Raw genomic sequence first — 26,183 nt, 5'->3', positions numbered from 1 at the left:
AACATCTGTGCAGGAGAATTTTCACCCAATTACCAGACAATTTTAGAGGCACTTTACACAAGTGATTGAATTTCAGGCCAATTTCAGTTTGTAACCCACAACATTTAAATTGAAATATTGTTCTTTGGGCCTATAACCACTTCTTTATGACAGTTTCTTTGCATTTTAAGATTCTACATAAAAAAAAACCCATCATTTTAAAATGCCCACCTCAACCATCTGCAACAATAAAATGCACCTTCCATGTTGATTCATTTCAAATTATAGTTATAGTTAAGTTAATTACACAAGCTGTTCCAGACGCATGATTCATCCTTTGATCCGTGTCGAGCAGGACCTCGATGTTGCCATGCGGTTGCCATGGTGACCGGAGCACGCTGACCCGGAGTGTTCAGTCACGTCGACACATCCACAAAGTTTGTGTAGAAGCGGCAGAGCAGCCGTGGGTGTTTTTACAAGTGTCTGAGAGCCGATGTGTAAAACCCACATAGGCAGAGTTAAAGATGAGAGGAACATCCGGGGAGACGCCCTCCATTTTTATAACGGACCTGCTGAGATTTATTGTAACTTCCGTTAAAACTACACGTTACATGTGAGAATAGATGATAAAAACTCTCGGATAACAGTTCGTTTTTTCTGGGAGAGAAAACAGCAAACTCCTCCAATAAGGTAAGATTTGTTTCACCGGTATATTCTCAAGCTAACGGACACTAACGTGGAATCATTGTTTAGTTCGTTTTCTTTTCGTTTCAATCCCGAAAACGGGGCGTTGCTAGCTTAGTTTAGCTCACGTTACCTGTATCAGAAGAGAATATGTAGCTAAGCTAGTTATGTGCCTCACTGTAACCAGCACTTACACTGTGGTAATAAGTTTTAAAGTTATATTTTTATATATATTATGACATTTATCCACAAATTCAAATTAGGGCTGGACGATATAGCCGGAAATTACACCATACATCAGTCTGTGGATAATTATCACCATAAATGTCACATTATTATTTATTTTAAGTTTAAAGGCCGATTTTTGCTCCTGAGTGAAGGTTGTGGTTTTAAATTCTCCTTTATGAGCAGAGAATGACAAACACTTCAATTACGTGTTATAGCCTCTCACCGTGCACAAAGTATAAGCAATATATTGATATATATCGGACTTGTTTTATCGCTATTGAGGAAAATTATATTGTGATCATTATTTTTATTGTTTTATTGCCCAGCCCTAATTGAATTTAAATTGATTATGTCTTTACATTATCTCACAAAGTCAGTTTTATTTACATTGCCCCAAAACACACATTTATCTGACTGTTAATCTAATGTCGGGGTGGTTTCTGCCTTATTTAAGTCCTCAAGGTAGAGATTTTACGGTCTGTTTTCCAGGTGTCACAGAGAAAAACAATCTCTGAAAAGATGGTGAAAAAAAAACAAAACAGTGGTCGTTCCAGTCGCTCTTCCACATGCAAGACAAAAAGAGCTGACTCCCAGATCGCGAGCAGCAAAGACCCGGCTCCTCTGGATGCCCCGGCCCACTGTGACCTCCCTGCCGTTCCTCCAGAGCTCCAGACCCCTGGCCAAGGTCAGCTGGGATTCTCTGACCGAGTCTACCTGCTGGCATCAGCCATCTTCCAGAATCACCACCTGGAAAAGTCTGCAGCTCAGCGGCTGGTGAGTTATGGCAAAGAGAGAGGGATCCCTCTACCTGAAGTCAAAGATGGGGAGATCCAACATTCTGCTTATGAACTCGCCTTCAATACGCTCAAATGTAAGTTCGTCACTTGAGGTTGTTTCGGTTTGTTGAACCAGTTGTGTCATTAGGACGTTTCCCTCTTTTCTTCGTCACACATCCACACCTTTAATACAAATGCAACGAGTGTTGAGCAACACCAGTTTTGATTCATTTCAAGTACATTCAATTGCAGGTAAAACAAGTAAGACATTTGTATCCAGCTAAGCACACAGCCATTTCAATTGATAGCTCTGCTGAAGCTAATTGACGGATGGAATTGGATACAGCTACAATAGACTGATGAAGGCCGAGTAGAGAGAAGGAGAAAAAAAAATGCTTGAGTGACCAGGGGGGATTCTGTGTGATGCTATAAATCAATTTGGGCCATAATCTCTTATCTGGGACTTGGGTGAGGTCTGGGTGGCGGAAGTCACAGGGCTGTGTAATCACCATGGTGATAAGGGAGGAGAGGTGAGCCGACTGTCAGTGCAGGAAGCTTCCTGGAATCGATTCGATGCGTTCTTAGTGGATGGAGCAGTCAGGAAGCAGAAAGACCCTCGTAGCCATGAATGATTTTGTTCATTCTCACCATCCATCCGCTGAACCTGGATAAGCCCTGGGCCCACATGTCTCACAATTCAATCTTTAAACCTTATATTAGTTTTACAGCTGTAGGTCATAGTGCTTTATATCAGCAGCTCGAATCAACTAGATTGCTGCGGATATCAAGAGAACACTAAGAGATCTCATTACCCGGACATTGTCATCATCCATCACCTTTTATTTCTTCCTACAAGAGGATGTCAGGATGCTCTAACCAGGATGAGGAATTTGCTTTGACTGAGGCACTTGAAAACAAATTAATTTGCACAAGAGCGTGAGCTTGAGCTCTACTCAAAGGGAAAAATGGGCTCCCTGAGCTTAGAATAATTATAGCATACTGCACTACTTGTTAACTTTAATCCCCTTCTTTTGTTCAGAGCTTATTTCAAAGACAAATATTCCTCCGTTTTATCAGTGCTGTTAGTTCAGTTCCTCTGCTTTTCCCCTCCCTCAAGGCTGATATTTGTGGAGTTGGTTCCTCTGTAGAGTTCGGATTATACATTTAAGATAACTTAAGAGAACGAGGAGCTTAGAAGCCACTGGGTATAATTCAGGATAATAAACAAATGAACGTTTCTTTCATTTAGTAGTTTATGATATAGACCATGGTAATCACAAAGGATGGATTAATTAAATGCTATTTGCCCTGTTTAGGTGAGGCTGAATCAGTGATTCAGTACAAAACTAGAATGGCACTGTAGTTTTGTACAGATTTTTACTTGGATCTGCACCAAATTACACATGCACACACTCATAGATATCAGTCCCCTAAACATACTTCATTTTTATCAAGATTTATGAACTATTCTGTGTCAAATCAACGGAAATGTTAGAAAACTCACTATCTCGCAATGTTATAGAAAGTGAAAAAATAAATTCCTGGATCTGCCCCCTTCTCCGGGTCCTCACCGAGATTAATGTAATCCTGTGAACTAACAGAGAATCGCAGATGAAAACATGACCCCCCCGGGTGGAGGTAGATATCTGAGTACATCAATGTGAACACAGAACAAGTGGAGCAGCATGTGCTGATTTCTCCTGTAGTGTTCACAATGTGCGGTGACATTGGGTGCAGATGAAATGGCACAGCCTGGAAGCCAATGTTAATCGCTCCTCTTCCTCCTCCTACGAGCCATGTGACTTTTGGTGCAGAAATTGATTTGCTAGTGACATACACCCGTGCTGGCAGCTACGTGCACTCACTCACTCACACACACACACACACACACACACACACACACACACACACACACACACACACACACACACACACACACACACACACACACACACACACACAGACACAGACACACCCCAAGACGCAGCGTTCGTGCAGTGCCTTTGCAATGACTGATCCAAAATTGAGCTGAGGTCAGTTGTAACCTGAAGCGGAAAATGCCTCAGCAGCAGAAAAATGCACAGAGCAAAATGCCAATGAGTTCTGGTATTGATCTTGTGATTATAACTCTTATCTGCTCAAAACAAAAAAGTCACTCAGTATAAGCTCCGTGTCGGTGGCTGAGGACACAGACTTGTCTGTTGCTGTGATTTTCAGTCACTTAAATAAATATGGATTGAGACTTGGTGAGGATGTGGCGTAGATTTGACATTTGATAAACAAAGATGAGGCTGAAGTCGTTAAAATGACAAATATCAGCAGTCGTGTCCTTTCTGCCTTCTTTTCTCTTCTTTGTCTTTTTCCTAAACTTTATTCTCTCTCTTTCTCTTCTATCTTCGGGGCTTTTCTGTTTCTTTGACCTCCACCATCTCTTTGAAAAAAATCCTTTTCACATCTGAACAACTTTCTGCTCGATCACTGAACTAGAGACAGTTACAGTAGGTTGTCAAGGTTTCATTTCTCTTTAACCGGTCATGCCATGTCCTCACTGTTCTCTCTGCTTGAGCTATATGTTCAGATATGTAAAGTCATTTTGGTGTGAATTTTTACTGGTAGAAAATTGTTGACCTTGTCTCTGTAGCCATGAGAGCCTCCCCCTCCTCTTCCCCTCCTCTTCCCCTCCTCTTCCCCTCTTCCTCTCCAGCTTCCCCTCTTTCTTTCCACTGGCTGCTCCTCTGAGTATTTCTGCCTCATTGTCTGTGCTGTCCAACTGGGCTGTTAGACGCCCTTGTCAGATGACTGTGGCTGCTGTGTTCTCTCTGTGTGACTCGATGGTTCTTTGCACCGCTTTGTATGCGGCTAAACTTAGAGCGTTGGAGAGAGGCAGATCATCTTTTTTGTCCTTGACCACAGTCAGAGCCGATATTAAACAGTGAAGCTGCGTCATATATAAAATTACTTTGCTATTTAGCAGTTGTGTAACTTCCCTCTTTTTAGTTCGTCCTTTGTGAGATTAATGTGCAATCTGGTGCACTGATGTGAAACATTGTGGGACAAAGACGTGCATTCAGGTCTGGCTCTTTCACTAAGGATTTGTTGACCACAGTCACCATCAGTCACTGTTTGTTGCCTAACACCTGGATGGAAGCCACAGAAAAACACAACCCCAACACAAGCCCTGTGATAACTGGTGCCTCCTGCTTGCGTGCAACTGATTTCATGTTCGATTGATTAATGACAACTTGTAAAATCGGGAGCTCTGATGAGAGAATATGTCTTGTCCCGCAGGTAAAATCCGACTCTGTGTCTGCGCTGTAAAGACGTCTACTGTATGTGATCTATTGCTGAATTTTGTCTGAGTTTTACTCAACCTGCTGTGTGTGATTTACAGCAGGCGGAAGATTGACCTCTATAGACCCAACCATCAAGGCCCCCACTGGGGTCTTTTCTGCATTGTGTGCAGTGAGTGGTTATCTCTGCGGGGCTTATCTTTAGGACCCTCTGCAGTAATGGCCACTATTGGAAACCTCATTGACCTACATCAGCTATAAATTGGAGCAGTGCTGATGATATGCCATTGTTTCTGCAATTAAAGATAAGCTCTATTACGTACAAACCTTCATTTGTGTTACTGGCTGCTTGTGTGTGTGTGTTTATGCACATACCTGGATGCAGATATGTTTGTGTAGCTCTACATGCAATTTAGCCGGTGTGCATGTGACCGAGACCCAGAGTACAGTCTGGCGTGATTTGCGACATTGTTAAAAGTTAACAGCATTGTCTGTGGTTTCCATGGCGTCTCGGTGAATGGTTTCTGTCCTGGTATTACCTCCCATGTGCTTCTCAGGATGTGTGTCTGCCAAGTATGAGTGGGCACGGTGCACATTTATGTTAAAACTATGGTTGTTACGCTTAAACAAACACATGCATCTTATTTCCACCTTGTATTTCTTCTTCTGTGACATAGGGAGGTGAATTCCAGCCTCACTCCACATTACGGTTTATCCTTTTTGCACATTTCAGCTATGTAAAGAGCAAACACTGTGCCTGCAGAGTGGCTTTGGAAGCAGCTGTTCTTCAATCCTAACACGATAACCTGGATAGTGTGACTGTCTCTCCATCTCCCTCACATTGAAATGGAGATCCTGCCGTTAACAGATGGGAGTGCACGTGAAGTCTCTTTGTGTTTTTGTGTATATTTCAGGGAGAAAGCTTCCTGTTGGCTACAGTGAAGACAGTTGGTGCTTTCATGATATGACAGCCAGGGGGATGAAACAACACCATTAACCCACACATAGGCAGCTCTCACCAGTTTACAGTTTAGCTTTTTTCAGACTGCTGATAAAGAAGGTCAGGCAAAGTTTAATTGTCGAGCCTGACACTGGGCTGTGCAGTGTTATACAGTTCTCTAATGGTGGCAGCAAAACAAATGATGGGCGGTGATGGGATTTCCCCCCAGGTTTTCTGAGGGTAAATGTAGGTGTGTTTTGCACACTGCGGGAAGGATAAACGCTTCACTTCCTGCGTCTGTCACGCGACGTCGATCCTTGTCTACTAATTGCGCATTACGGTCCACGCAATCAATTGCAGATCACACGGTGAGAATTACATGTAAATCGAATGATAGTTGTAAAACAAAGCTTACTTCCTGTTGCCAGTAGGTGGCTTACACTTACATTACATACAGACATATAGATCTGTTAAAAAAAAAAAAAAAATACGGACAGACAGACCGACGAAAAAAAATAAAAATAAAAGTCCGTCCGTCTGTCCGTCAAAAAAAAATTAAAAATACGGACAGACAGACAGACGTCCGTCCGCCTTTCCATCCAGGCAACAAAGGCAACAGCAACACAGTAAAACACAGACTCCTTTGTTGTTGAATAGTGACATTAAAGCCAACTTTAATCAGCAGGCTACTTAACTGACAACTGAAAAGACACTTATCAGTTGGATCAAAGAGTGCAACAGAACAAAAGATCAAGACTGGTCTACAAGTCCGACACCGAGACCACAACGAAAACTCGATCAGTCAACAGCTGAGAGAATCAGAAGTCTACAAGACAACTGCTCCAACAGCAACACAGAGCCAAACTCAGAGAAAACAATGGAAGGCCTCATGCAACAACTGGAAGTCTCAGAGTTAAAGAATATGAAGCTGTCGCTGGAGAACAAAGCTCTCAACGTGCTGATGAACAGCAATAACAGCAAATGGAATAAGGACAAGACACGGATGCAGGCTGGGATTGCATCATTGGAGAGTAAATTGAAGAATGCCAAGGTGGTACAGAGAGGACTAGAGTCCAAGCTGAGGGAAATGAACAAGAGGTTGATCGTGAAGGACAAGCAGAAGGTTGAGGATGCAGATGAAGTAATTGCCACTTTCCAAAGTGAAACTGTTGACTTTGACTGTAACCTCAAAGTCAACGCTTTGGAGAATCAGCTAGGGAGTGAGCAGTTGGAGAAAGACATCTGCATTCAAAGAATCAAGGAGCTGGAGGGTCTGGTAGAAACCACAGAGAAGAAGTGGCTCAACATGCAGGAGGACTTGCAAAAGAATGTTGAGCTCACGGAAAAACTGTCGGCCATGCAGACTCAGATCCATCAGCTTAAGTCTGGCTGGGACCTTAAAGTCAACACTCTGGAGGATCAGCTCAGGAGGGAGCAGGTGGAGCAAGAGACCTGCCTTCAACAAATCAAGGAGCTGAAGAGTGTGGTTAAAGCCACGGAGAAGAAGTGGCTCAATTTGCAGGAAGACGTGCATAGGAATGTTGAGCTCATGGAAAAACTGACGGCCATGCCGACTCAGATCCATCAGAGTGATACTGACTGGGACGTTAGAGTCAACAATCTGGTTAAAGCCACGGAGAAGACGTTGCTCAAGTTGCAGGAAGACTCCCAAATAAAATCTGAGAAGATGGATGAGGATATCAAGTTCCTAATTGTGAAATCTATTAAGCTTCAGGTAAGTGACCTGATTAGCTCAGTTTTATTTGAACAATAACTTGTTGGATTGTGAGTTTGTTTCAGATTTAGACTTTGAGAGTGAAAATAATGAAACACGTGTCATCTCTGTCTTTTCAGGAGCTGGCCCTCATGTCAGACAGCGACAAGGCCAGAAGAAGGAGGGATGAAAGAAAGCTAGCTCAAAGGAGGAAGAAAAGACACAAAAGAAGGAGCTGAAAGAGAAGAAGGAGCAGGAGAAGAGAGATAAAGCAAAGAGAGAAGGAGGCGAAGAAGGAGAAGAGAAAGACGACTTCTCACCTCCCTTCACCCTGTTAACCCTTCACCTCTCCCATCCTTCCACGCCCTAATCCTGTCTCCCATCCCCTCATCCCAACTGCCCTCCTCCACTTCCCTACTCCCCCTCCACACAAACTTGTATGTATCCTCACTTAAAAAAATATATATATATATTAAAATTATTGAAAAACGATTCACACGTCAGCCTGATGTCCATTTTGTCATTTACGGTTCCATTAAGAGTTAAATGGACATCGAAGCACCATATGCATTGGGGCATGAATTCTGTGTGATTGACAGCTAGTATCGTCCAATGGGTGCAGGTCACAGGTGTAGGTAAAGCCAAAATTCCTTCACACACACACACACACACACACACACACACACACACACACACACACACACACACACACACACACACACACACACACACACACACAAATCTTCATGACTTCAGAGGCCATTACATTGTAGATTTAGGTCCCTATAACACATATCCGTTAAACTAGGACCACACACAAACTTAAAGGTGGAAAACGGACGGTCTTCTTCTTCAAAGTTCATCCACCCATCAAGGGCTTCATTTTGGTGAAGCCCTTGATGGGTGGATGAACCCAGTTTCAGTGTTGTTTGGTAACGCACAATGCACAAAGTTGTTGTCGTGCTCATGTTTCATGCATGAGATTCGGTGCATTTAGAGCAACATTACAAAAGTGATCTGCCAAGTTTCCAGAACATCGTTATGTTAAGGAGGAGGAGGAGGTTATAAGGTTAATTTCAGGTTTCCCCAAAACCAAGTCACAAATGTACAAAAATGTCCCAGTTTCTTCTTCTGCTGTCTGTTGAAGGCAACGGTAAAAGTACAAAATCCACGTTACCACAACGTGCGACATTTACGTCTGTCCGTCAAAAAAAATTAAAAATACGGACAGACAGACAGACGTCCGTCCGCCTTTCCATCCAGGCAACAAAGGCAACAGCAACACAGTAAAACACAGACTCCTTTGTTGTTGAATAGTGACATTAAAGCCAACTTTAATCAGCAGGCTACTTAACTGACAACTGAAAAGACACTTATCAGTTGGATCAAAGAGTGCAACAGAACAAAAGATCAAGACTGGTCTACAAGTCCGACACCGAGACCACAACGAAAACTCGATCAGTCAACAGCTGAGAGAATCAGAAGTCTACAAGACAACTGCTCCAACAGCAACACAGAGCCAAACTCAGAGAAAACAATGGAAGGCCTCATGCAACAACTGGAAGTCTCAGAGTTAAAGAATATGAAGCTGTCGCTGGAGAACAAAGCTCTCAACGTGCTGATGAACAGCAATAACAGCAAATGGAATAAGGACAAGACACGGATGCAGGCTGGGATTGCATCATTGGAGAGTAAATTGAAGAATGCCAAGGTGGTACAGAGAGGACTAGAGTCCAAGCTGAGGGAAATGAACAAGAGGTTGATCGTGAAGGACAAGCAGAAGGTTGAGGATGCAGATGAAGTAATTGCCACTTTCCAAAGTGAAACTGTTGACTTTGACTGTAACCTCAAAGTCAACGCTTTGGAGAATCAGCTAGGGAGTGAGCAGTTGGAGAAAGACATCTGCATTCAAAGAATCAAGGAGCTGGAGGGTCTGGTAGAAACCACAGAGAAGAAGTGGCTCAACATGCAGGAGGACTTGCAAAAGAATGTTGAGCTCACGGAAAAACTGTCGGCCATGCAGACTCAGATCCATCAGCTTAAGTCTGGCTGGGACCTTAAAGTCAACACTCTGGAGGATCAGCTCAGGAGGGAGCAGGTGGAGCAAGAGACCTGCCTTCAACAAATCAAGGAGCTGAAGAGTGTGGTTAAAGCCACGGAGAAGAAGTGGCTCAATTTGCAGGAAGACGTGCATAGGAATGTTGAGCTCATGGAAAAACTGACGGCCATGCCGACTCAGATCCATCAGAGTGATACTGACTGGGACGTTAGAGTCAACAATCTGGTTAAAGCCACGGAGAAGACGTTGCTCAAGTTGCAGGAAGACTCCCAAATAAAATCTGAGAAGATGGATGAGGATATCAAGTTCCTAATTGTGAAATCTATTAAGCTTCAGGTAAGTGACCTGATTAGCTCAGTTTTATTTGAACAATAACTTGTTGGATTGTGAGTTTGTTTCAGATTTAGACTTTGAGAGTGAAAATAATGAAACACGTGTCATCTCTGTCTTTTCAGGAGCTGGCCCTCATGTCAGACAGCGACAAGGCCAGAAGAAGGAGGGATGAAAGAAAAGCTCAGAAGGAGGAAGAAAAGAGACTAAAGAAGGAGCTGAAAGAGAAGAAGGAGCAGGAGAAGAGAGAGATAAAGCAAAGAGAGAAGGAGGCGAAGAAGGAGAAGAGAAAGACGACTTCTCACCTCCCTTCACCCTGTTAACCCCCTTCACCTCTCCCATCCTTCCACGCCCCTAATCCTGTCTCCCATCCCCTCATCCCAACTGCCCTCCTCCACTTCCCTACTCCCCCACACACAAACTTGTATGTATCCTCACTTAAAAAAAAAATATATATATATATTAAAATTATTGAAAAACGATTCACACGTCAGCCTGATGTCCATTTTGTCATTTACGGTTCCATTAAGAGTTAAATGGACATCGAAGCACCATATGCATTGGGGCATGAATTCTGTGTGATTGACAGCTAGTATCGTCCAATGGGTTGCAGGTCACAGGTGTAGGTAAAGCCAAAATTCCTTCACACACCCACACACACACACACACACACACACACACACACACACACACACACACACACACACACACACACACACACACACAAATCTTCATGACTTCAGAGGCCATTACATTGTAGATTTAGGTCCCTATAACACATATCCGTTAAACTAGGACCACACACACAAACTTAAAGGTGGAAAATGGACGGTCTTCTTCTTCAAAGTTCATCCACCCATCAAGGGCTTCATTTTGGTGAAGCCCTTGATGGGTGGATGAACCCAGTTTCAGTGTTGTTTGGTAACGCACAATGCACAAAGTTGTTGTCGTGCTCATGTTTCATGCATGAGATTCGGTGCATTTAGAGCAACATTACAAAAGTGATCTGCAAAGTTTCCAGAACATTGTTATGTTAAGGAGGAGGAGGAGGTTATAAGGTTAATTTCAGGTTTCCCCAAAACCAAGTCACAAATGATAAATAAAATAAAATCCGTCTGTCTGTCCGTCCAAAAAAATAAATAAGAATAATCCTTACAATTTCAATAGGGCCTCCCACCGTTCGGTGCTCGGGCCCTAATGAGTAAATTAGAATGAAATAAAACATCGAACAACATGGAAGCAGTTATATGGATTGGGTGCTTTGGATATGAAGGAGCCTTTCCCTCCGGAGCCTAGACACTGGTGGTGATGATGATAAGTCAGGTTGTGATTGGATGAAAAGGGAGAGTGAGATAATGGAGCATGGAGATAGCGGGAGCTGTGCATGCACCTGCTCACTTCCTGACCGCACTGTAGCATATAGCTTCATATCATCTCACGAAACCAGATTTGGTGGGAGGCAAAGGGAAACATGGCTTCAGCAACAGCAAGAACCAAAATGTTAATCAAAATAAACGTGTGCAGCTACATTCACAGTTTATCCTGCTCACCCAGCCCTGCACTGATCAGCACAGCTCTGTCCACTCCGACAGCAGTCACACTCACATACCCATTTTTTATAGCGTATTCTTTTATTGATGGAAAGCACTTTGTAAATGGACTGCGTTTATAGCCTTAACGACCACTCAAATTGCTTCACATGACCATTCACACACACATTCACACGGCACCTCTATATGTCATGCTTTTCTATCACACACATCAAGCACACAGAATTCAGGGTTCAGTGTCTTGCTCAAGGACACTTGGACTTCTGGACCGATGGTGATCGAACCACCAACCTTCTGGTTGGTGGCCGACCCTCTCTACCTCATTCCGACCTCTGTGATTTGGGATGTTGTTGCTATTGATATAAACTTCACATTACTTACCTATTACTTTTGCTCATTCATTCACTCATCCTGTTAGTTTACTGTTAGCCGTTAGTTAAAACACTTTGGTTCCTACATGAACGCCCAAAAGGTTTGCCCTTCAATTCAATTGCTAACTAAACAATTTGTACCTAACTTACAGATACTTAAGGGTCAAATAAGACTGTCCAAGTCACCACATCATATGCCAGTAAAGTGTAAAGAAAATGGTGAAATTCATACAAACTCTAGTCTGGAATAAATGCATTCTCCTTGCATTTGTTTTTTACAGATCCTATTTAGTTGTAACATGTCTATTATTTCAGATGTCATTAATTCATTAGTGGATTTCACACAGCCACTCACCACAGACACAATAAATGAAAGAAATGAGGCAAATGAAGAATCGGATTAAGTCTAATTAAGCACCAAATAAGCATTTAATCATGGGAAATGAACCCCCATCTAATTGAATTATCTTTTCAAATTAAATCACGATCATTTGGGGCGCCTCTCGGAGCCTCTCTTAATCTATTTTCCCTCTTCTAGACATGTTCCCATCATTAGATGTGGATTTGTCCTTTGCAGCATATATTTTACCAATTAATGGATAGTAGGTAATTTATTGTGCCTCTATCTACTGCCCCAAATGAAGGAGTAGGGATTGGTAACTGGGGATAATTAGACACTGATTTAAAAGATGGAACTAATATGCATGATGAATACTCAGATGCATAATTAGTAATGGAAATCCTTGTTGCCATCCTTCTACCTAATCTTGCTTTACTTTGTCTCTGCACAGATCAAGAACTGCTGGAGGACATCATGATTGACAGCTGCTTTCATCTCACTCAGCTAATAGTACGTGAGTTCCATAGGAGCAGTGTTTCTAAAACAGAGACTGCAGAGAAAGATGAACGAAAAGATGGACGACATGACTGCTCCCCAAAAGTGAAGCCAAAGTGTCAAAATTCCCAGAATGCTACTGTGCAGACTCTGGTTCCAAATTTGTAAGATGGCAGCGTTTGTATCGGCGATATTGTGGCTTCATTTCTGGGTAGTGGGAGGAAATGGAAACACGGTGTCCATCTTTATATACAGTCTATGTAAATTAAGAGTGAACATGTTTGATCACGTTTGATCATATGGTGTATGTGACAGAGGCACATGACATGTTTTTTGTTTTCATCTTTTGCCAAAGATCAAAGTTCTTTTGAATCCGAGAAAGGCGAGATGTAACTTTATTAAGCAGTTTCTTTGCGTATATATATTTACATACTACCGTACTTTCAGGCTGTTTTCCTAAATTCTTCCATTCCTGATGCTTTGGTGGTGCCTCACTCAGTTGTCTTCTGTATCGATGTCCTGCTGTTTCCTCCGTTCTCAAGACCTCTATCAGTACATGTTGTCTTTGACATATTACACTGATACACTCCTATCAGCACCTTGTGGCTTTTATATTCTCTACCCCAATCAATGGCAATCACTCCTTTAGGAGTAGCACATGGGTGCTGTGTGGCGGACTGTGCCAGGATTTGTCTTTTCCATTATTGCCCTCCTCAAACAAAACATCCCATTAATTAGTGATGAAATCAAAATGCCAGACCAGGGGCAGTGTGTTTGGACATGGTATCTCCACGGTGTCTACCCAGCATCTGTCCTAGAACCGGTGTGCTTGTTGTTATAAATGATACTAAGGCAAATGCTACACTATAGTTGTAAAAGGACGATTCCCAACACAGCTGTTAGACAGCAGAAGAAAGCCCAGCTCCTTTAAACGGAGAGGTATCCTCTGGAGGAGATCGGCATGTACCCGCCCTACTTTTAGCATTCCTCATAAAAAAATCCAGGCTGCGTCTCTAGCAGCCTGGATGGTGATAAAACATGCAAAGAGCACAGAGCTGGTCCGTGTGCAGCTGGTGGAGGAGAAGAGTGATGAAAGCACGAGGTGGTGAATGTGTAAACGGAAAACAGAGCAGTCACAGTGTGGACAGATCGCAGACAACCAATGTCTACTTCAGTGAGGACGTGAACATATACAGGCACATTAATACACCCCCCCGTGCACATACTGTGTAGCCTCGTGAAATATGACCCTGGGTAAAATGAATGTGTCTCCCTATGTGTTTGTGGCAGGTCGTTACTCTGCATCCCTCCAGTGAGACAATAAAGCCCAGATACAATGAGACGGTCTTTAGAACCTGCGCTCACAATGTTTTACACTGCTGGCTCCTATAAAGTTCAACCTTGATAGAGCGGGGAGGAAGAGGAGGGCTGGAAATAGGTGGATACACCCTCACTGGGAAAAAAAATGGGCGGAATGAAAAATGAAGATGCATGCTGAAAGAGCCTGAGGCACATTTGATCACAATGTTGGAGAGAGAAAATTAAGCCTCAATGGAGGATGTGGAAATGGAGTGACAATGTGGTATCTGAAGAGGCAGACACATGAGGTTCAGTGGCACATTTAACATGAAATAGATCTCATCTAATGGAGAAATTTACATCCAGAGTCCTCTTGAAAATACCTGATGGTTAGTTGTACCATTTAACCTTTAATTAATGTTATTACCATGATTTCTAAGACGCAGGCGCAGCACGCAACACATTTGTTGTGTGTTGTAAAAACATGGCAGAAGGAGTGGGAGGCAGGAGGAGACTTTAACACCAGGAGAACTGCTAGTTCTTTGGCCATGGCGAGCAAATGCTAACATACACTGTAGCCAAATTGCATGCGTTTAACAAACTCTGACAGCCTCTGACCTTTGGGGGTCGACGTCTGAGTCAACCTTCTCTCCTCCACCATGATTAATTATTAAAATATTATCATTTTTATTTATATCAAATGTATTATTTAGATATAAAACGTACAAAACAGCACATTTTAACAATACTGCAATAATAATGTGATGAATTTGGTCACTATAATCAAAACTGTTACATCTCTATCTGTCCTACATATTTATACTATGAATTCCAGTTGCCTATCTTTATCTATAAAACTCCCCTGTCTCATAATACCTAATTAAATGTAACCATTGGCTGCAGTGATTAATTGAACTTTATTTTGAAATCCCTATGGTCATGTTATAAAAGTGAAAAATGTGTGCAAATGCGTCCAAGTAAATCTTTCATGCCGTGGACGTGAATCTAAAATTACATCAGAGCTGCAGTGTTTCTTGTGGGAAAGTTTCCCCTCAATGGGACGCTGTTGCCAGGCAAATCTCCGACTGGGAATTTTCTCACAGCCGAGGGTTTAACCATGGTAAAGGGCAAACAGAACTTGAGCGGGGGAGTGCCACAACCTGTTTCAGAAACCAGCCCTTCCAAAAATGAAATTTCGGAGCCTCTGGAATGAATAATAAGCGCCGGCTAATTCCTGCGCTGCAACTGAAACCCTTGCAGTGATCTTGCCTCTCGGACGTGAGGATGTGGCAAGCTGTTGCTGCTGTGGAACACCATCTGCCACAAATTCAGCTGGTGCCCTCCCACCCTCAGGGACAGAGAGGTGGAGAGAGAGATATGGAAGCATGAACTTGGAAAGAAGGAGAGAGAGAGGTCGAGAGCTGAAGGAGAGAAATAATTGTAACGGGGGAGAGGTAGACACATAACTCCTCCTATGTTTAATTAGGTAGCAGGGGTGGGGTCATGAGAGGACACCCTTGAGCTTCTATGCGCATGTACGTTAGTTTATGAAAAATGAATAATTTAGTCTCTAAGTCAATACAATAAATACCATCTCTGCACTGTACTCCTCATTAGGAAACCAAAACACAGCTCTCTCCAGCAGACTATTATCAAATATTGGTGTGTGTTGGATTTATGCTCATTTAAATATCTGCATCATGTGCAGCTGACTTTGCAGATGTATCCGCTGAATAAATAAAAGCTTGATCTTCAGCCTTGTTATTGAAAATTAGACATTCTTCTATTAGGCGTGCAGTCTCCGTCCTTGTTCCTCATTTTTTCCAATGTTGTCTTATTAAAACAGAAGTCACCAATTAACTGTGGGTTTTGTTCCTTTGCTCCAGCCAGATGATCAGATGGGCCTCGTTGCCGTCATGCTGTACGACTTCCAGGACAGGAAGTTCCTCCCACGAGAACGGCAGAGGGAGGAGGTCATACAGGAAGTAAGAGTTGTGGAGAACTACCTCCTCAGGTGAGGAAAGCATAAAAAACTAGAAGCACAAGATGAAAGAAGAAAGAATTCAAGCCTGGACAAATTGTTGGACAAATTGAGAAAGAAATGGAGAAGAGGTTAAAAAACGTTTTTTGTATGTGTTGACGTAGGTTGAAAACCAAGCTGGCCGCCTCTCTGGCCCGATGCAGGATCAAACACAATCTCTTGTCCATTGAGTGTTTCCTACCGGAGAGCGTGAAGATGAAGCAGCAGAGATCAAGCAGCCTTCCACTTTATACATGGGTCAACACGCTGAAGAGCAGGTCAGCCGAGAACGCACAGACTGTACACACACTCTGTACACATTCACCCCCTCAGAAGTACATTACGTACATGTACATACCTGTACATAAACACAGGAATGTGCTGCAGGGGAAGAATACCTCCACCTACATTCACACGCAGACCTTAAACTTGGGCTGCACCCCAATGTTTTATGGGGTAGGTGCCCAACTGACATCCAATTAAACCACCAGACTATACTTGTGTGTGTGTGTGTGTGTGTGTGTGTGTGTGTGTGTGTGTGTGTGTGTGTGTGTGTGTGTGTGTGTGTGTGTGTGTGTGTGTGTGTGTGTGTGTCTCTATATGTCGCTGTGTTTGTGTGCTAATGTGAGTTCTTGCACAGGCTGATTCGGTTAGGTGTAAATCCTGCTGCTGTGGACAGATTCAATCAGCAACAACCCTCAGCGAGCTCTGGGACTGTAAAGGTCACCTATTGGGATGAGTGCTGTGTGTGTGTAGAGAGAGAGAGAGAGAGAGAGAGAGAGAGAGAGAGAGAGAGAGAGAGAGAGAGAAATAGGAATAGAATAGAAGTGTGCATCTTAATGGTTTTTACTGCAATATTACTATTAAAGTCTTTTAAAAGGCCACATAGCACTTCTACACAGTTCTTATCTATGATTAGTCATCTTCTTTCTCCCAACTCTAACATTCTTTTTCTCATCCATTCATCATTTCTCTCTTCAAGTAATCTGATCTCTGCTCACTTCGTCTCCTTGGCTTCTCTAGTCTTGACGAAGTCCAAACTGAGCTGGAGAGTTTAGGCCTCTCGCAGGTGAAGTCGATTGGACAGCTGGAGGGCCAGACCTTCTGCAGGGATCCCCACTGTGCCGATGGGCTGGTATTCCCTGCTCAGCTGAAACCTCAGCTGTATTCCACCGAGCTGCGTCGTGACCACAAACTCGTCATCCAGGTACAAGATGCACGGAGAGAGGAGGTGTCTGACAAGGCCAGTCTCCTCTCTGTAAACTTAAATTACGGGTGTGAATAATCTGCCCCATCCATCCCCGTCTCTGATATTTACGATTTCACTGCGGTAATAGACTTGCTCAAATTGCTTATAAGACTTTTTGTCCTTTATGCCAACTAAGATTAGTTTGCTGAGATACAAATATTTCACATCACTTCCTCTCATCTGGCCATACTTCACCTTGAGCCATAAATAATTCCCCAGTGTAGGAGCGGGTGATAGGTTTAATCATTTAATTTCGACTCCATTAAAGTCAAGATGCCGTACAAATCGTAGGCAGCACACGGCACCGCAACACAATTAAATCCGATTTTGCAGCCAAATTCAATCAAATATTCAGAACCATGGCCTAATTCATCACCTCCCCGTTTCTCCACTGCTCCTCTCTCTAGATTTTATGGGTTTCCATCACACTATCTCTCTCCTGCTCTTTCTAAATGTCATTGTTCTTCTCTCCATCCTCCCTGGTTTGTCTTTCCTGACAAACTTTGTGATCTGGAGGATAACTACAGAAACTCGACCCGACCCTGTGTCTCCACAGGGACACGTTCAGTACTATTTCTAGAGGACGTCTGATTGAAGGACATCTCTGTTGTAATGTGACTGCACTCTTATTCTCACTCGTTTTCTACTTCTCCTATATCTCCGCTTGCCTCCCATCAGCACCTGCTTTTAAATAGCTGCTCCTCTCTCATCTATTTCCACCTCAGTTCTATTTACCACTATCACAGTGGAACTCTTCTTCCTACCTCCTCTTATCTCAGTTTGTGTCTCATTAGTTTCCAGAGTGTTGCTGAAAACCTGGATCTTGAAGTCTTAGGTTGAAATCTGTTGGACTCTTCTTCCAACCTAATGCTTTTACTCAATGTGTCTGTAGGATAAGTCCTGCTGCCTGGGCCCAAATGCAGCGTGCTCCGTGTTACCAGAGGAAGGGGATGTTCTCATGGCCGGCTGCTTCTCGGGCCTCACTGTCTCCCACACTGCTTCCCTTGTTGCTGAGAAACACAAAGCCAACAACAGCAACAACCAGCCAACAGTTTACGTTTGTGTCAGCGATTGCACTGACGCTCAGAGGGAGGATCTGCAGCAGATCGTCTCCGCCATGGGCTGCAAAAGTAGGCGGAGGCTCCATCCACTCTAATACCTTTTTGTTTTAAATCGCATCACTCTGACTGTGTTTACGCCTGACGTCCACACTACTTTGGAGTTTTCAAACACCTAAGATGGAAACTTTGGAAATGCTGCTGGCACGGTTTTACAATGAAAACTGCGATTTAGTGTGGTAAGGCAGAAACTGAGATCTTTGGAAATGAATGACGCTGTCACCCACGTTCGCTTCCTGTTTGGAATCAGTCGTGGCTCATAAGTAACATTTCCACCTTGTCATCAGTCCAAGAAAACTAATTCCTGCTTTTAAATTTCACCTTTGCTGTTTTTTGTTTGGAGGATTTTATGTGAGCATGGATGAAGATTGCTTCTGATAGGGAACTATATGCTTAAATGTAGTAAATGTGTGTTATTGATTATGTGGTTATCATTCCACTGTGTCTGCATGTTTCTCAGACGTGAAGCTGATACCAGTGGTCTTCCAGTCTGTGGACGGTGCCAACAAGCTACTGCAGAAGGTGCGCATCATCCTGTTGACTCCCAGGTGTTCTGTGTCTGCAGTCAACAACCCCATTGAAATCATACTACAAGAGAATAGAGGTATATCGTGATCAATGCTTTAAATCCACATTTACATGCAGCACACTCTTCTCAACCTTCTGAAATGCTTCTCTGTTTTCTCAGACACAGACCTGCTGCAGGACTTGTCCCACGGCTCCATTGCCCCAAGCAAACTCAAAGCTCTGGTAGCAAAGCAGAGGGAGGATATTGGTCATGCCCTGAAGTGTGGGTGTTGAACCACCTGCACACACACACACACACACACATACTCAGACACACGCCCCATGTGATGTCTCGAGCATGTAGCTTCCCCTAACCTCTGTGACACAAAGAAGCTCATACCTAATGATCTAATCTCGTATGCCATCAGTCTGAAGCCTGTGGTATTCCTGGGAGATCGTCCGAGGCTTAATTAAGGATGCTAATGTTGCTCCGCGCTGGTCATTTCACAGTCTACTGCAGCATTCCTTGCATATCTTAAACAACTGATTAGTATTTCTGCTTTGTACTACATTTATCATGTTGAATGGACCTCGGCAGAAGGACCCAGTTTGTTAGGTCACCTGACATGTCGAGCAATTCTATTGTATTACAGACGTTACAGTTCACAGCCTTTCTGCTCATTTGTATTCCGGATATTTTATTTCATTCCTGTCAGTGGCTTGTTAATCAGAGTCCACGAGCCACAATCATTAGCTCCAGTCGGTCTTTTGTTGTCCTGTGCCTCTCTCCCTGTGTGCTGGTCTGCTTCATGTTCATCAAGCAGGTGGAGTATTTCTGTTCAGAGCAATGAAATCCAGCACCTTCAAATTGCACTGTCATCGATTGGGCCGCTCTACATTTTTGCTTGTGTAGATACTTTCCAATAGGACTGTTAATTAATGGCGGGTGTGTATCGAGTGCTTTGGCTTGGTTGAGTCGATGGTCTCACACACGCACGCACGCACGCACGCACACACACACACACACACACACACACACACACACACACACACACACACACACACACACACACACACACACAAAGAGACACCTCGGTAGCCCTTAATTTCCCAGCTGTGAGGTGGCTGTGTTGTGCAGCAGGACACCTGAATGACAAATCCCCTTGCCTTATCGACTCAGTCCCGCCTCCTTACAAGCCAGATTTCACATGGGAGCCGATCTGCCACATTTGAGCCGGTTTTATTTGTTATCAGCTCGGTGCTTAATGTTTCTGTCTGAACTATAATTACTGAGCAAGAGAGAAATCAAAGAAAGGAAATCAAACGGCCGACAGTCTCACAAATCTACAGCCTCGCAAATCAACAAGCTAGCAGCAGTTGAATAATAATTAGCAGTGTACGGAGGCAAACAGCAGAAATTAATATCCAATATTCCCATTCCTTCAAAGGGAAGGAGCTCAGTTTGAATATTCAAAGTTAATTGTCATGAAATGAGAGGATGACACATTAGAACTGATTGTGTACGAGCTTATTTACTCCTCATGGTGTAATTGAAAATGAAATGTGTTCGTTGTTTCAAGATGTGGTGACAGCTCTATTTGTATGTATTATATCATGTCACATGTTTTCTGATTCCAACGTTAAAGTGCAATATGTTTGTCTACAGTCCCCAAGGTTTTAGCAGTGGTATACTCTACCTGTTCTTCGTACCCAGCGGAAAATGAGGAGGTGGTGAGTGGAGCCCTCGAAGAAGCCTTGGCCCACTCTGAGCAGGCGGGGAAACCAAAACAAGTAAACTTCAGGTCAGCCTCAGTCTCTGCACCCCCGCGCCCTGGTGCACTCTGTGCATCTGACTCTTTCTTTGTCTTTCTCAATCTGTTTGCCTCGCTGTCAGTCAGCCTGCTGAGTTGTTTGTCCGTCTCCTTTTAGACAGGCTTCTGTCAAAGTCTCAGCACACCTGAGACTGGCGCTGAAGGAGATTCTGTGAAAATATAATCAAAGGTGCCACTTTATGTCTGTAAATGCTGTGAAAAGGGCCGGCATTTCTTTTTCCAACAGGTTGCCTTCACACAAACATACTTTCTTGTTTTTCACTAGTTTTTCTTTGTGTGTTTGTGTGTTGATGTATTAGTCAATCGACACAAAATTATCTGTAACTCATTTATAAAGCAAAGGTTGCAGAATCTATCTTCTTCAATGTGACAGTTTGATGCTCAGATTTGTTATTTTAATTGTGGGTCAAAAACCACATTTACAGACATGACAACATAATTAAACACTTAACTAAGTAAAATAATCATCCAAATGTTAATCAGTAATGAAAATAATTATTATTCTCAGCTCTAATGCATTGTCTTAGTTTATGTGTTTATTTTTGTATTTGTAGCGGCTGTTCCCATGTGTAGTTTCATACGGTTGAATGCGTTTTTCTGTATGTGTTTGTGTGTGTTTGATCCAGACTCAGTCCAACCCCGTTCAGCTCTCCTGACAATCCCGACAGTCCAGAGAAGAAAGATCCCTTCTTCATGCTGGAGGTGTCTGATCAGAGTAACGGCTGCTTCCTGGCTCTTCTCACCAGAGAGGTAAACATCACCAAGTCAAAAAGAAACTTCACAGACAGTTGTTAACACTGGTAAAATGTCAAAGAAAGGACGATCTGGTGATCCCCAGTGTTCACTCTATTATTTATCTGGACACTAGATATCTACCATGGGATGCTGTTTCTCCATTGGCCTCCAGGTTTCTACTTGAAAAATGCAATAATTATTAATCTACATGATGTTGGAGGTCTACGAGATTGTTTTTCCTTTTTAAACTGAATTTGTTGTTGATTTTAAAATCCTAAAAAAACCTTCAGTCCACTGCTGCTGCTGCTGCTTTCAGTCAGTGCAGCCAAAGAGACAAGCAGGGACAAATTTAGCTCATTTAGCATCCGGCCCTGGCAAGCTGCCTGCTCTCCAGCGGCAGCAAAGTTCTGACACTAGCGCTGGACCCAGCCGAGGGCTTAACCAGTGTGATACCAGGGTGTTATTCAGTTGACTGTTGACTGTTGAGCTTACAAAGTGCTGTGTGCAGAGAGAAGATAGTGAATGTGAGTATAGTTTCTCACACTCACAGAGTATACTCTTAGTTGAAACACTGATCATTTATTTAATGTCTGCTGGGACATAAACGCTCATGTGCTTCACACGCTCGCTTCTGAGTCCTGAAGAACCATCAAAGAGTTGGCTCTCGCACAAACACAAACAGATACAAGGTGAAATAAGTTTTAATTGGTGAACTGTGAGGCGATTTTTACGAGGCAGATATGCTGTCGGTCAAAAAGCAAAAGTATTCACTGGGAAACTGAGGCAAGTGTAGAAGCAGAAACCTTTGAATGGTACGCACTGAAGTTTACATCGGGTGAAAGGGAGCATCACAGACTGTGACGGGAACTTGGTCACACCCTTGAGAGGGAAAAGAATAAGAGGAGGAAAGAGGTTTAGAAGAAACCTAAATGTTGGGTCATAGACGGAGGTGTTTCAGCCGAGAAGAAGGTGGTGGGATGAGTGTGAATGAAAACTGAAATCTAGTAAAAATCTGAGAGGATAGAGGAGAACGTTATCTGGGTCAAATTTAGAAATAGAAAGAAGCCAAGTTAGAAAGGATGAGGGGATGGGAGGAGCAGGAGAGGGAGATTGAAAGTATGCAGTTAAAGATCTAGATGTCGGCCTCTTTTGTTTGTGTTTATGTCGGCGGAGGTGTTTAGGAAATTACACGTGAATATTAGACACGGCAGAAAGTCCTATGTCGTCTTTGGAGGGATTTGAGTTTGTTGCAGCAAATTCAGAAATGTCAGTGTCTGAGAGGAGCCTTCAGATCCCACGCTGATAATTGGGACGCACGCTGTCTTTGACTCCACTGTGTTGTCTAGTAAAAGGCTTTCATTGCTCTCTCTCTCTCTCAGTCCTCCTTTTCAGCCAAACTCGTTTCATCTCGCCTCCACTTTAACCGTCCTCTCGCTGTCTCTCCCTCTCTCATTACTCACAGTGGACTGTTACAGGCAATGAGTCTAGATGAAGATCTACAGGGTTGGTAAATGTGCTTCAGCAAATCTCATCATCATCCGGTCCGTGCGGCTGGGCTTCCCCACGTCCCCCATAATCCACAACAACGTAGCCATCTTTACGACGTTCTCCCTCCCATTACGAAATCTGTGCAGGGTTATTAAGCCATCTTACCCCCACTGGGTGTGTCGGCGCTCCCTCTCGCTGTATGTGTCTGTTTGTCTCTGGCCATTCATCAGGTTTTATACCTCCACAGACAGGAATGAAAAGACAATCAAACTGCTGTAATGGGGCCTCAAACAGGGTTTTTTTTTCTCCTTACCTCCAATAAACTAAGCTAATCAAAAGTTATTGTGGCACTGTGAAAGGTGCCATAAAAATAGCAATTATATAAGTGTTTGAATGCTGTCTGCCTTCCATCGACTGTCGTAGCGGCGGGCGTCTTTATGAGCCTTCCATACACGAACAGCTGGGCACAATAAAGACGCTCGAGTGGCGTTCAAGTCCTTTTTTTCATTGGTTAAGCAGATTTTCGAAAATCTGAATAAAGTTGCCAAGATATATCGGGCATAATGATTTTAGACAAACTGAAACAAGAATGGGTTTGCGACGGGGTAAGGTGTGACGGATTAGTTTGGCAGAGTGCTGTAGGAAATGAAAGATTTACAAAGTATGGCATCGTTGGTTAGTGGAGATGGAGAGGGAGCAAGATATACAGGGGTGGAGTGGAGAAAGGGAGGAAACGGAGTGCGCCTGTTGAATAATTCAACGTCCCCTGTCTGTATGAGTAAGCATCAATGAAGTTCAAGGCATCCACCAAAGACTGCATTACAGTGGTGCTTCTGAAACATGTTTACCTGTGTGTGCCAGAGTGAACCGACAAACCTACGCGCACACACATATGCAAAATACACACTCCTTGTATGCAAAGACACATTTCATATATGCAGATGCACCTGTGTACACAGAATTACAGATTGCCCATACACACATATAAGTTGTTTGCCATAAAACGTGCAGGCAAACACAAAAACACAAAAGACACACATAGATCCACACAAGCTGCTTGTCCCTGTTGTGTACACTGCACTTGTGAATAATTCAGACATTGAGGGGAGCAGTTGGCTGCTGTGTGGGCTGGTGCTGAGACAGCAGGTGACCCTGCAGCCAGCAGCAAGGACATGGTGGCTCTCCTCTCTCCACTGTCCCCTCATCCTATCCTCAAATGAATATGTTGGTATCTCTATTAAATATGAATAATATGATTTTCCTTAACATACAAATAATGTGATCAGGATTCCCATGCATCCTGGAAAACCTGGAAATTTAGAGAGTACTTTTCCAGTCACTGAATTAAAATGACTAAATATGCTGGCAATATTTTTAAATTAAATTTTAGCCCTACACCCTGATGATTCAGTTAGTTTTAGAGCAGATAGCATTTTCATACATGTGTGGTGCCAAGACATTTTTAATTTGCAATAATAATGTACAGTATTTTCTCACATTTGACTCTGTGTCTGTGCAGCCTGTTGATAAGTGAAGTTGTCTGTCAGCTGGAAGGCTGCCACATGCTTCAGTGCAATATTTACATTCATAACCCTAACAGTTATTATACCATGTTGACCATGTACCAGTTATTTGACCACGTACCAGTTATTTGAACATGTCTTGTAACAGCCCGAGCCGGTGGTCAAGGAGGCACCGCAGGAAGTGCTGGCCAGGGCAAAAGCCAAAGGCATATTGGACAGGATCGGCTCCAACCAGCCAACCAGTAAAGAGCATCGCAGAAACACCGGCAGGACGACAAAAGCAGTCCAAGCTCCCACCTGTCAGCCCCGCCCCCTTTCTGTCAGTGTCCCGTCCAAAAACCAGGAGACCAAGGGAATCAACCGCACGGTACTGAGTGGACCTCAGGCATTTACGAACAGACGGCAGGCATCACAAGGTGGGAATAAGTCGTATGTAGTAACAGGAACATGATGCTTATTAAAGGAGTAGTTTGACATTTTGGTAAATATGCATATTTGCTCTCTTGCTAAGACTTTGATGAACAGATCGATACAACTCTCATGTACCGTAAACGTGAAGCTACAGCCAGTCTATGCCTTCAGCCAGTTAGCTTAGCATAAAGACTAGAAACAGGCAAAACAGCTTGTCTGAACAAAAACTGGATTCTGGTTCGCCTTTGGACAGAGCCAGGTTTAGCTGTTTCCAGTCTTTGTGCATCTCCTGGCTGCAGCTTCACATTACTTATTCATATTCACACAGTAGCTTTTATCGCCTCATCTTACTCCAATGCAAGAAAGGTAATAAGCATATATCTTCTAAAATGTCAAAAGAGTCCTTAATGCTTTTGCCGAGGAGGAGTAGTAATACAGTTTGGTTTCAAGTAGATCTGCATGTAAAGTCCTGCATTATCATATCTCATTCTCTTTTCACAGTGATTTCTGTAACTTTAAAAAAAGAATAAATCCAGTCCCATCCCTCTAACCTCTGTCCCATTGTTTCGTCTTTCAGTAAAACCCAAAGCTCTGCGCCTGCAAACCCTGAAGAACACTGTGTCCAGCCCGTTCTCTTCCTCAAAACAAGACGGCTCCAGCTCGTCCTCCATCAAACCAGAGGACAGGAAACCCACTAAAATCACCAACTCTGCATTCAACACTACAACCACCACCCTGCATCCCGCCCCTCCTCCTTCCACCCCTGTTGTCCGTCCTCGCAGGGCTCATCAGGAGGTTCTGAAGCCCGTGGTGTTCGTTCTGCCACCCGTTCACTTCCCCAACTTTGACCCGCACCAGAACAGCCGAACAGGATTAAGCCCCAGCTTCAGCTACAACAGGTGGAGGACGCCGGCTCAAATTCTGCCCCTCTCCCGCTCTAATGGGGGCTTCTCAAAGGACACAATGGCGAAATCGCGACCTTTGTTTTAAGCTTAGAAAGTCCAACACGACTGTGACAGAAACATTAACGTTTGCGCCAAGTGCCTCCTTCAAAAAAGTAAAATGCATACAGTGTTCTTCAACTGCAAAATGTCCGTGAGCACCATGCCATTATTACAAAGTCATTATTAGTGTCCGTCATTCACGGATGAAAAACCTCGCCAATGTCATTTCAATGTCGCCACACGATGAATCGCTGTATCGTCGGCTTCCAGTGGCCTGAAAGATTAAAAGACATATTGAAGA

General features: G+C 43.3%; 2 protein-coding genes across 2 annotated transcripts; both read left to right on the top strand.

Moving 5' to 3' along the window:
- Window positions 1–363: 363 nt before the first annotated feature.
- LOC118112442 (putative methyltransferase NSUN7) lies at window positions 364–26,181 on the top strand. The gene is made up of 13 exons (XM_035161759.2): window positions 364–669; window positions 1,381–1,762; window positions 12,713–12,771; window positions 15,942–16,069; window positions 16,201–16,353; window positions 17,099–17,282; window positions 18,217–18,454; window positions 18,903–19,046; window positions 19,131–19,232; window positions 20,616–20,751; window positions 21,408–21,531; window positions 24,676–24,943; window positions 25,516–26,181. Exons 2-13 carry the CDS (start codon window positions 1,411–1,413, stop codon window positions 25,926–25,928), a joined length of 2,301 nt encoding a protein of 766 aa, XP_035017650.2. The 5' UTR covers window positions 364–669; window positions 1,381–1,410; the 3' UTR covers window positions 25,929–26,181.
- LOC124852088 (stress response protein NST1-like) lies at window positions 9,619–10,398 on the top strand. The gene is made up of 2 exons (XM_047340594.1): window positions 9,619–10,006; window positions 10,126–10,398. The coding sequence occupies exons 1-2, from the start codon at window positions 9,629–9,631 to the stop codon at window positions 10,321–10,323; spliced, it is 576 nt and encodes a 191-aa protein (XP_047196550.1). The 5' UTR covers window positions 9,619–9,628; the 3' UTR covers window positions 10,324–10,398.
- Window positions 26,182–26,183: the final 2 nt, after the last annotated feature.

This window comes from Hippoglossus stenolepis, chromosome 7 (assembly GCF_022539355.2).
Source record: "Hippoglossus stenolepis isolate QCI-W04-F060 chromosome 7, HSTE1.2, whole genome shotgun sequence".
Lineage (NCBI taxonomy): Eukaryota > Metazoa > Chordata > Actinopteri > Pleuronectiformes > Pleuronectidae > Hippoglossus > Hippoglossus stenolepis.
Note: the sequence above shows the minus strand (reverse complement) of the source record. Positions and strands in the feature narration are given on the sequence as shown.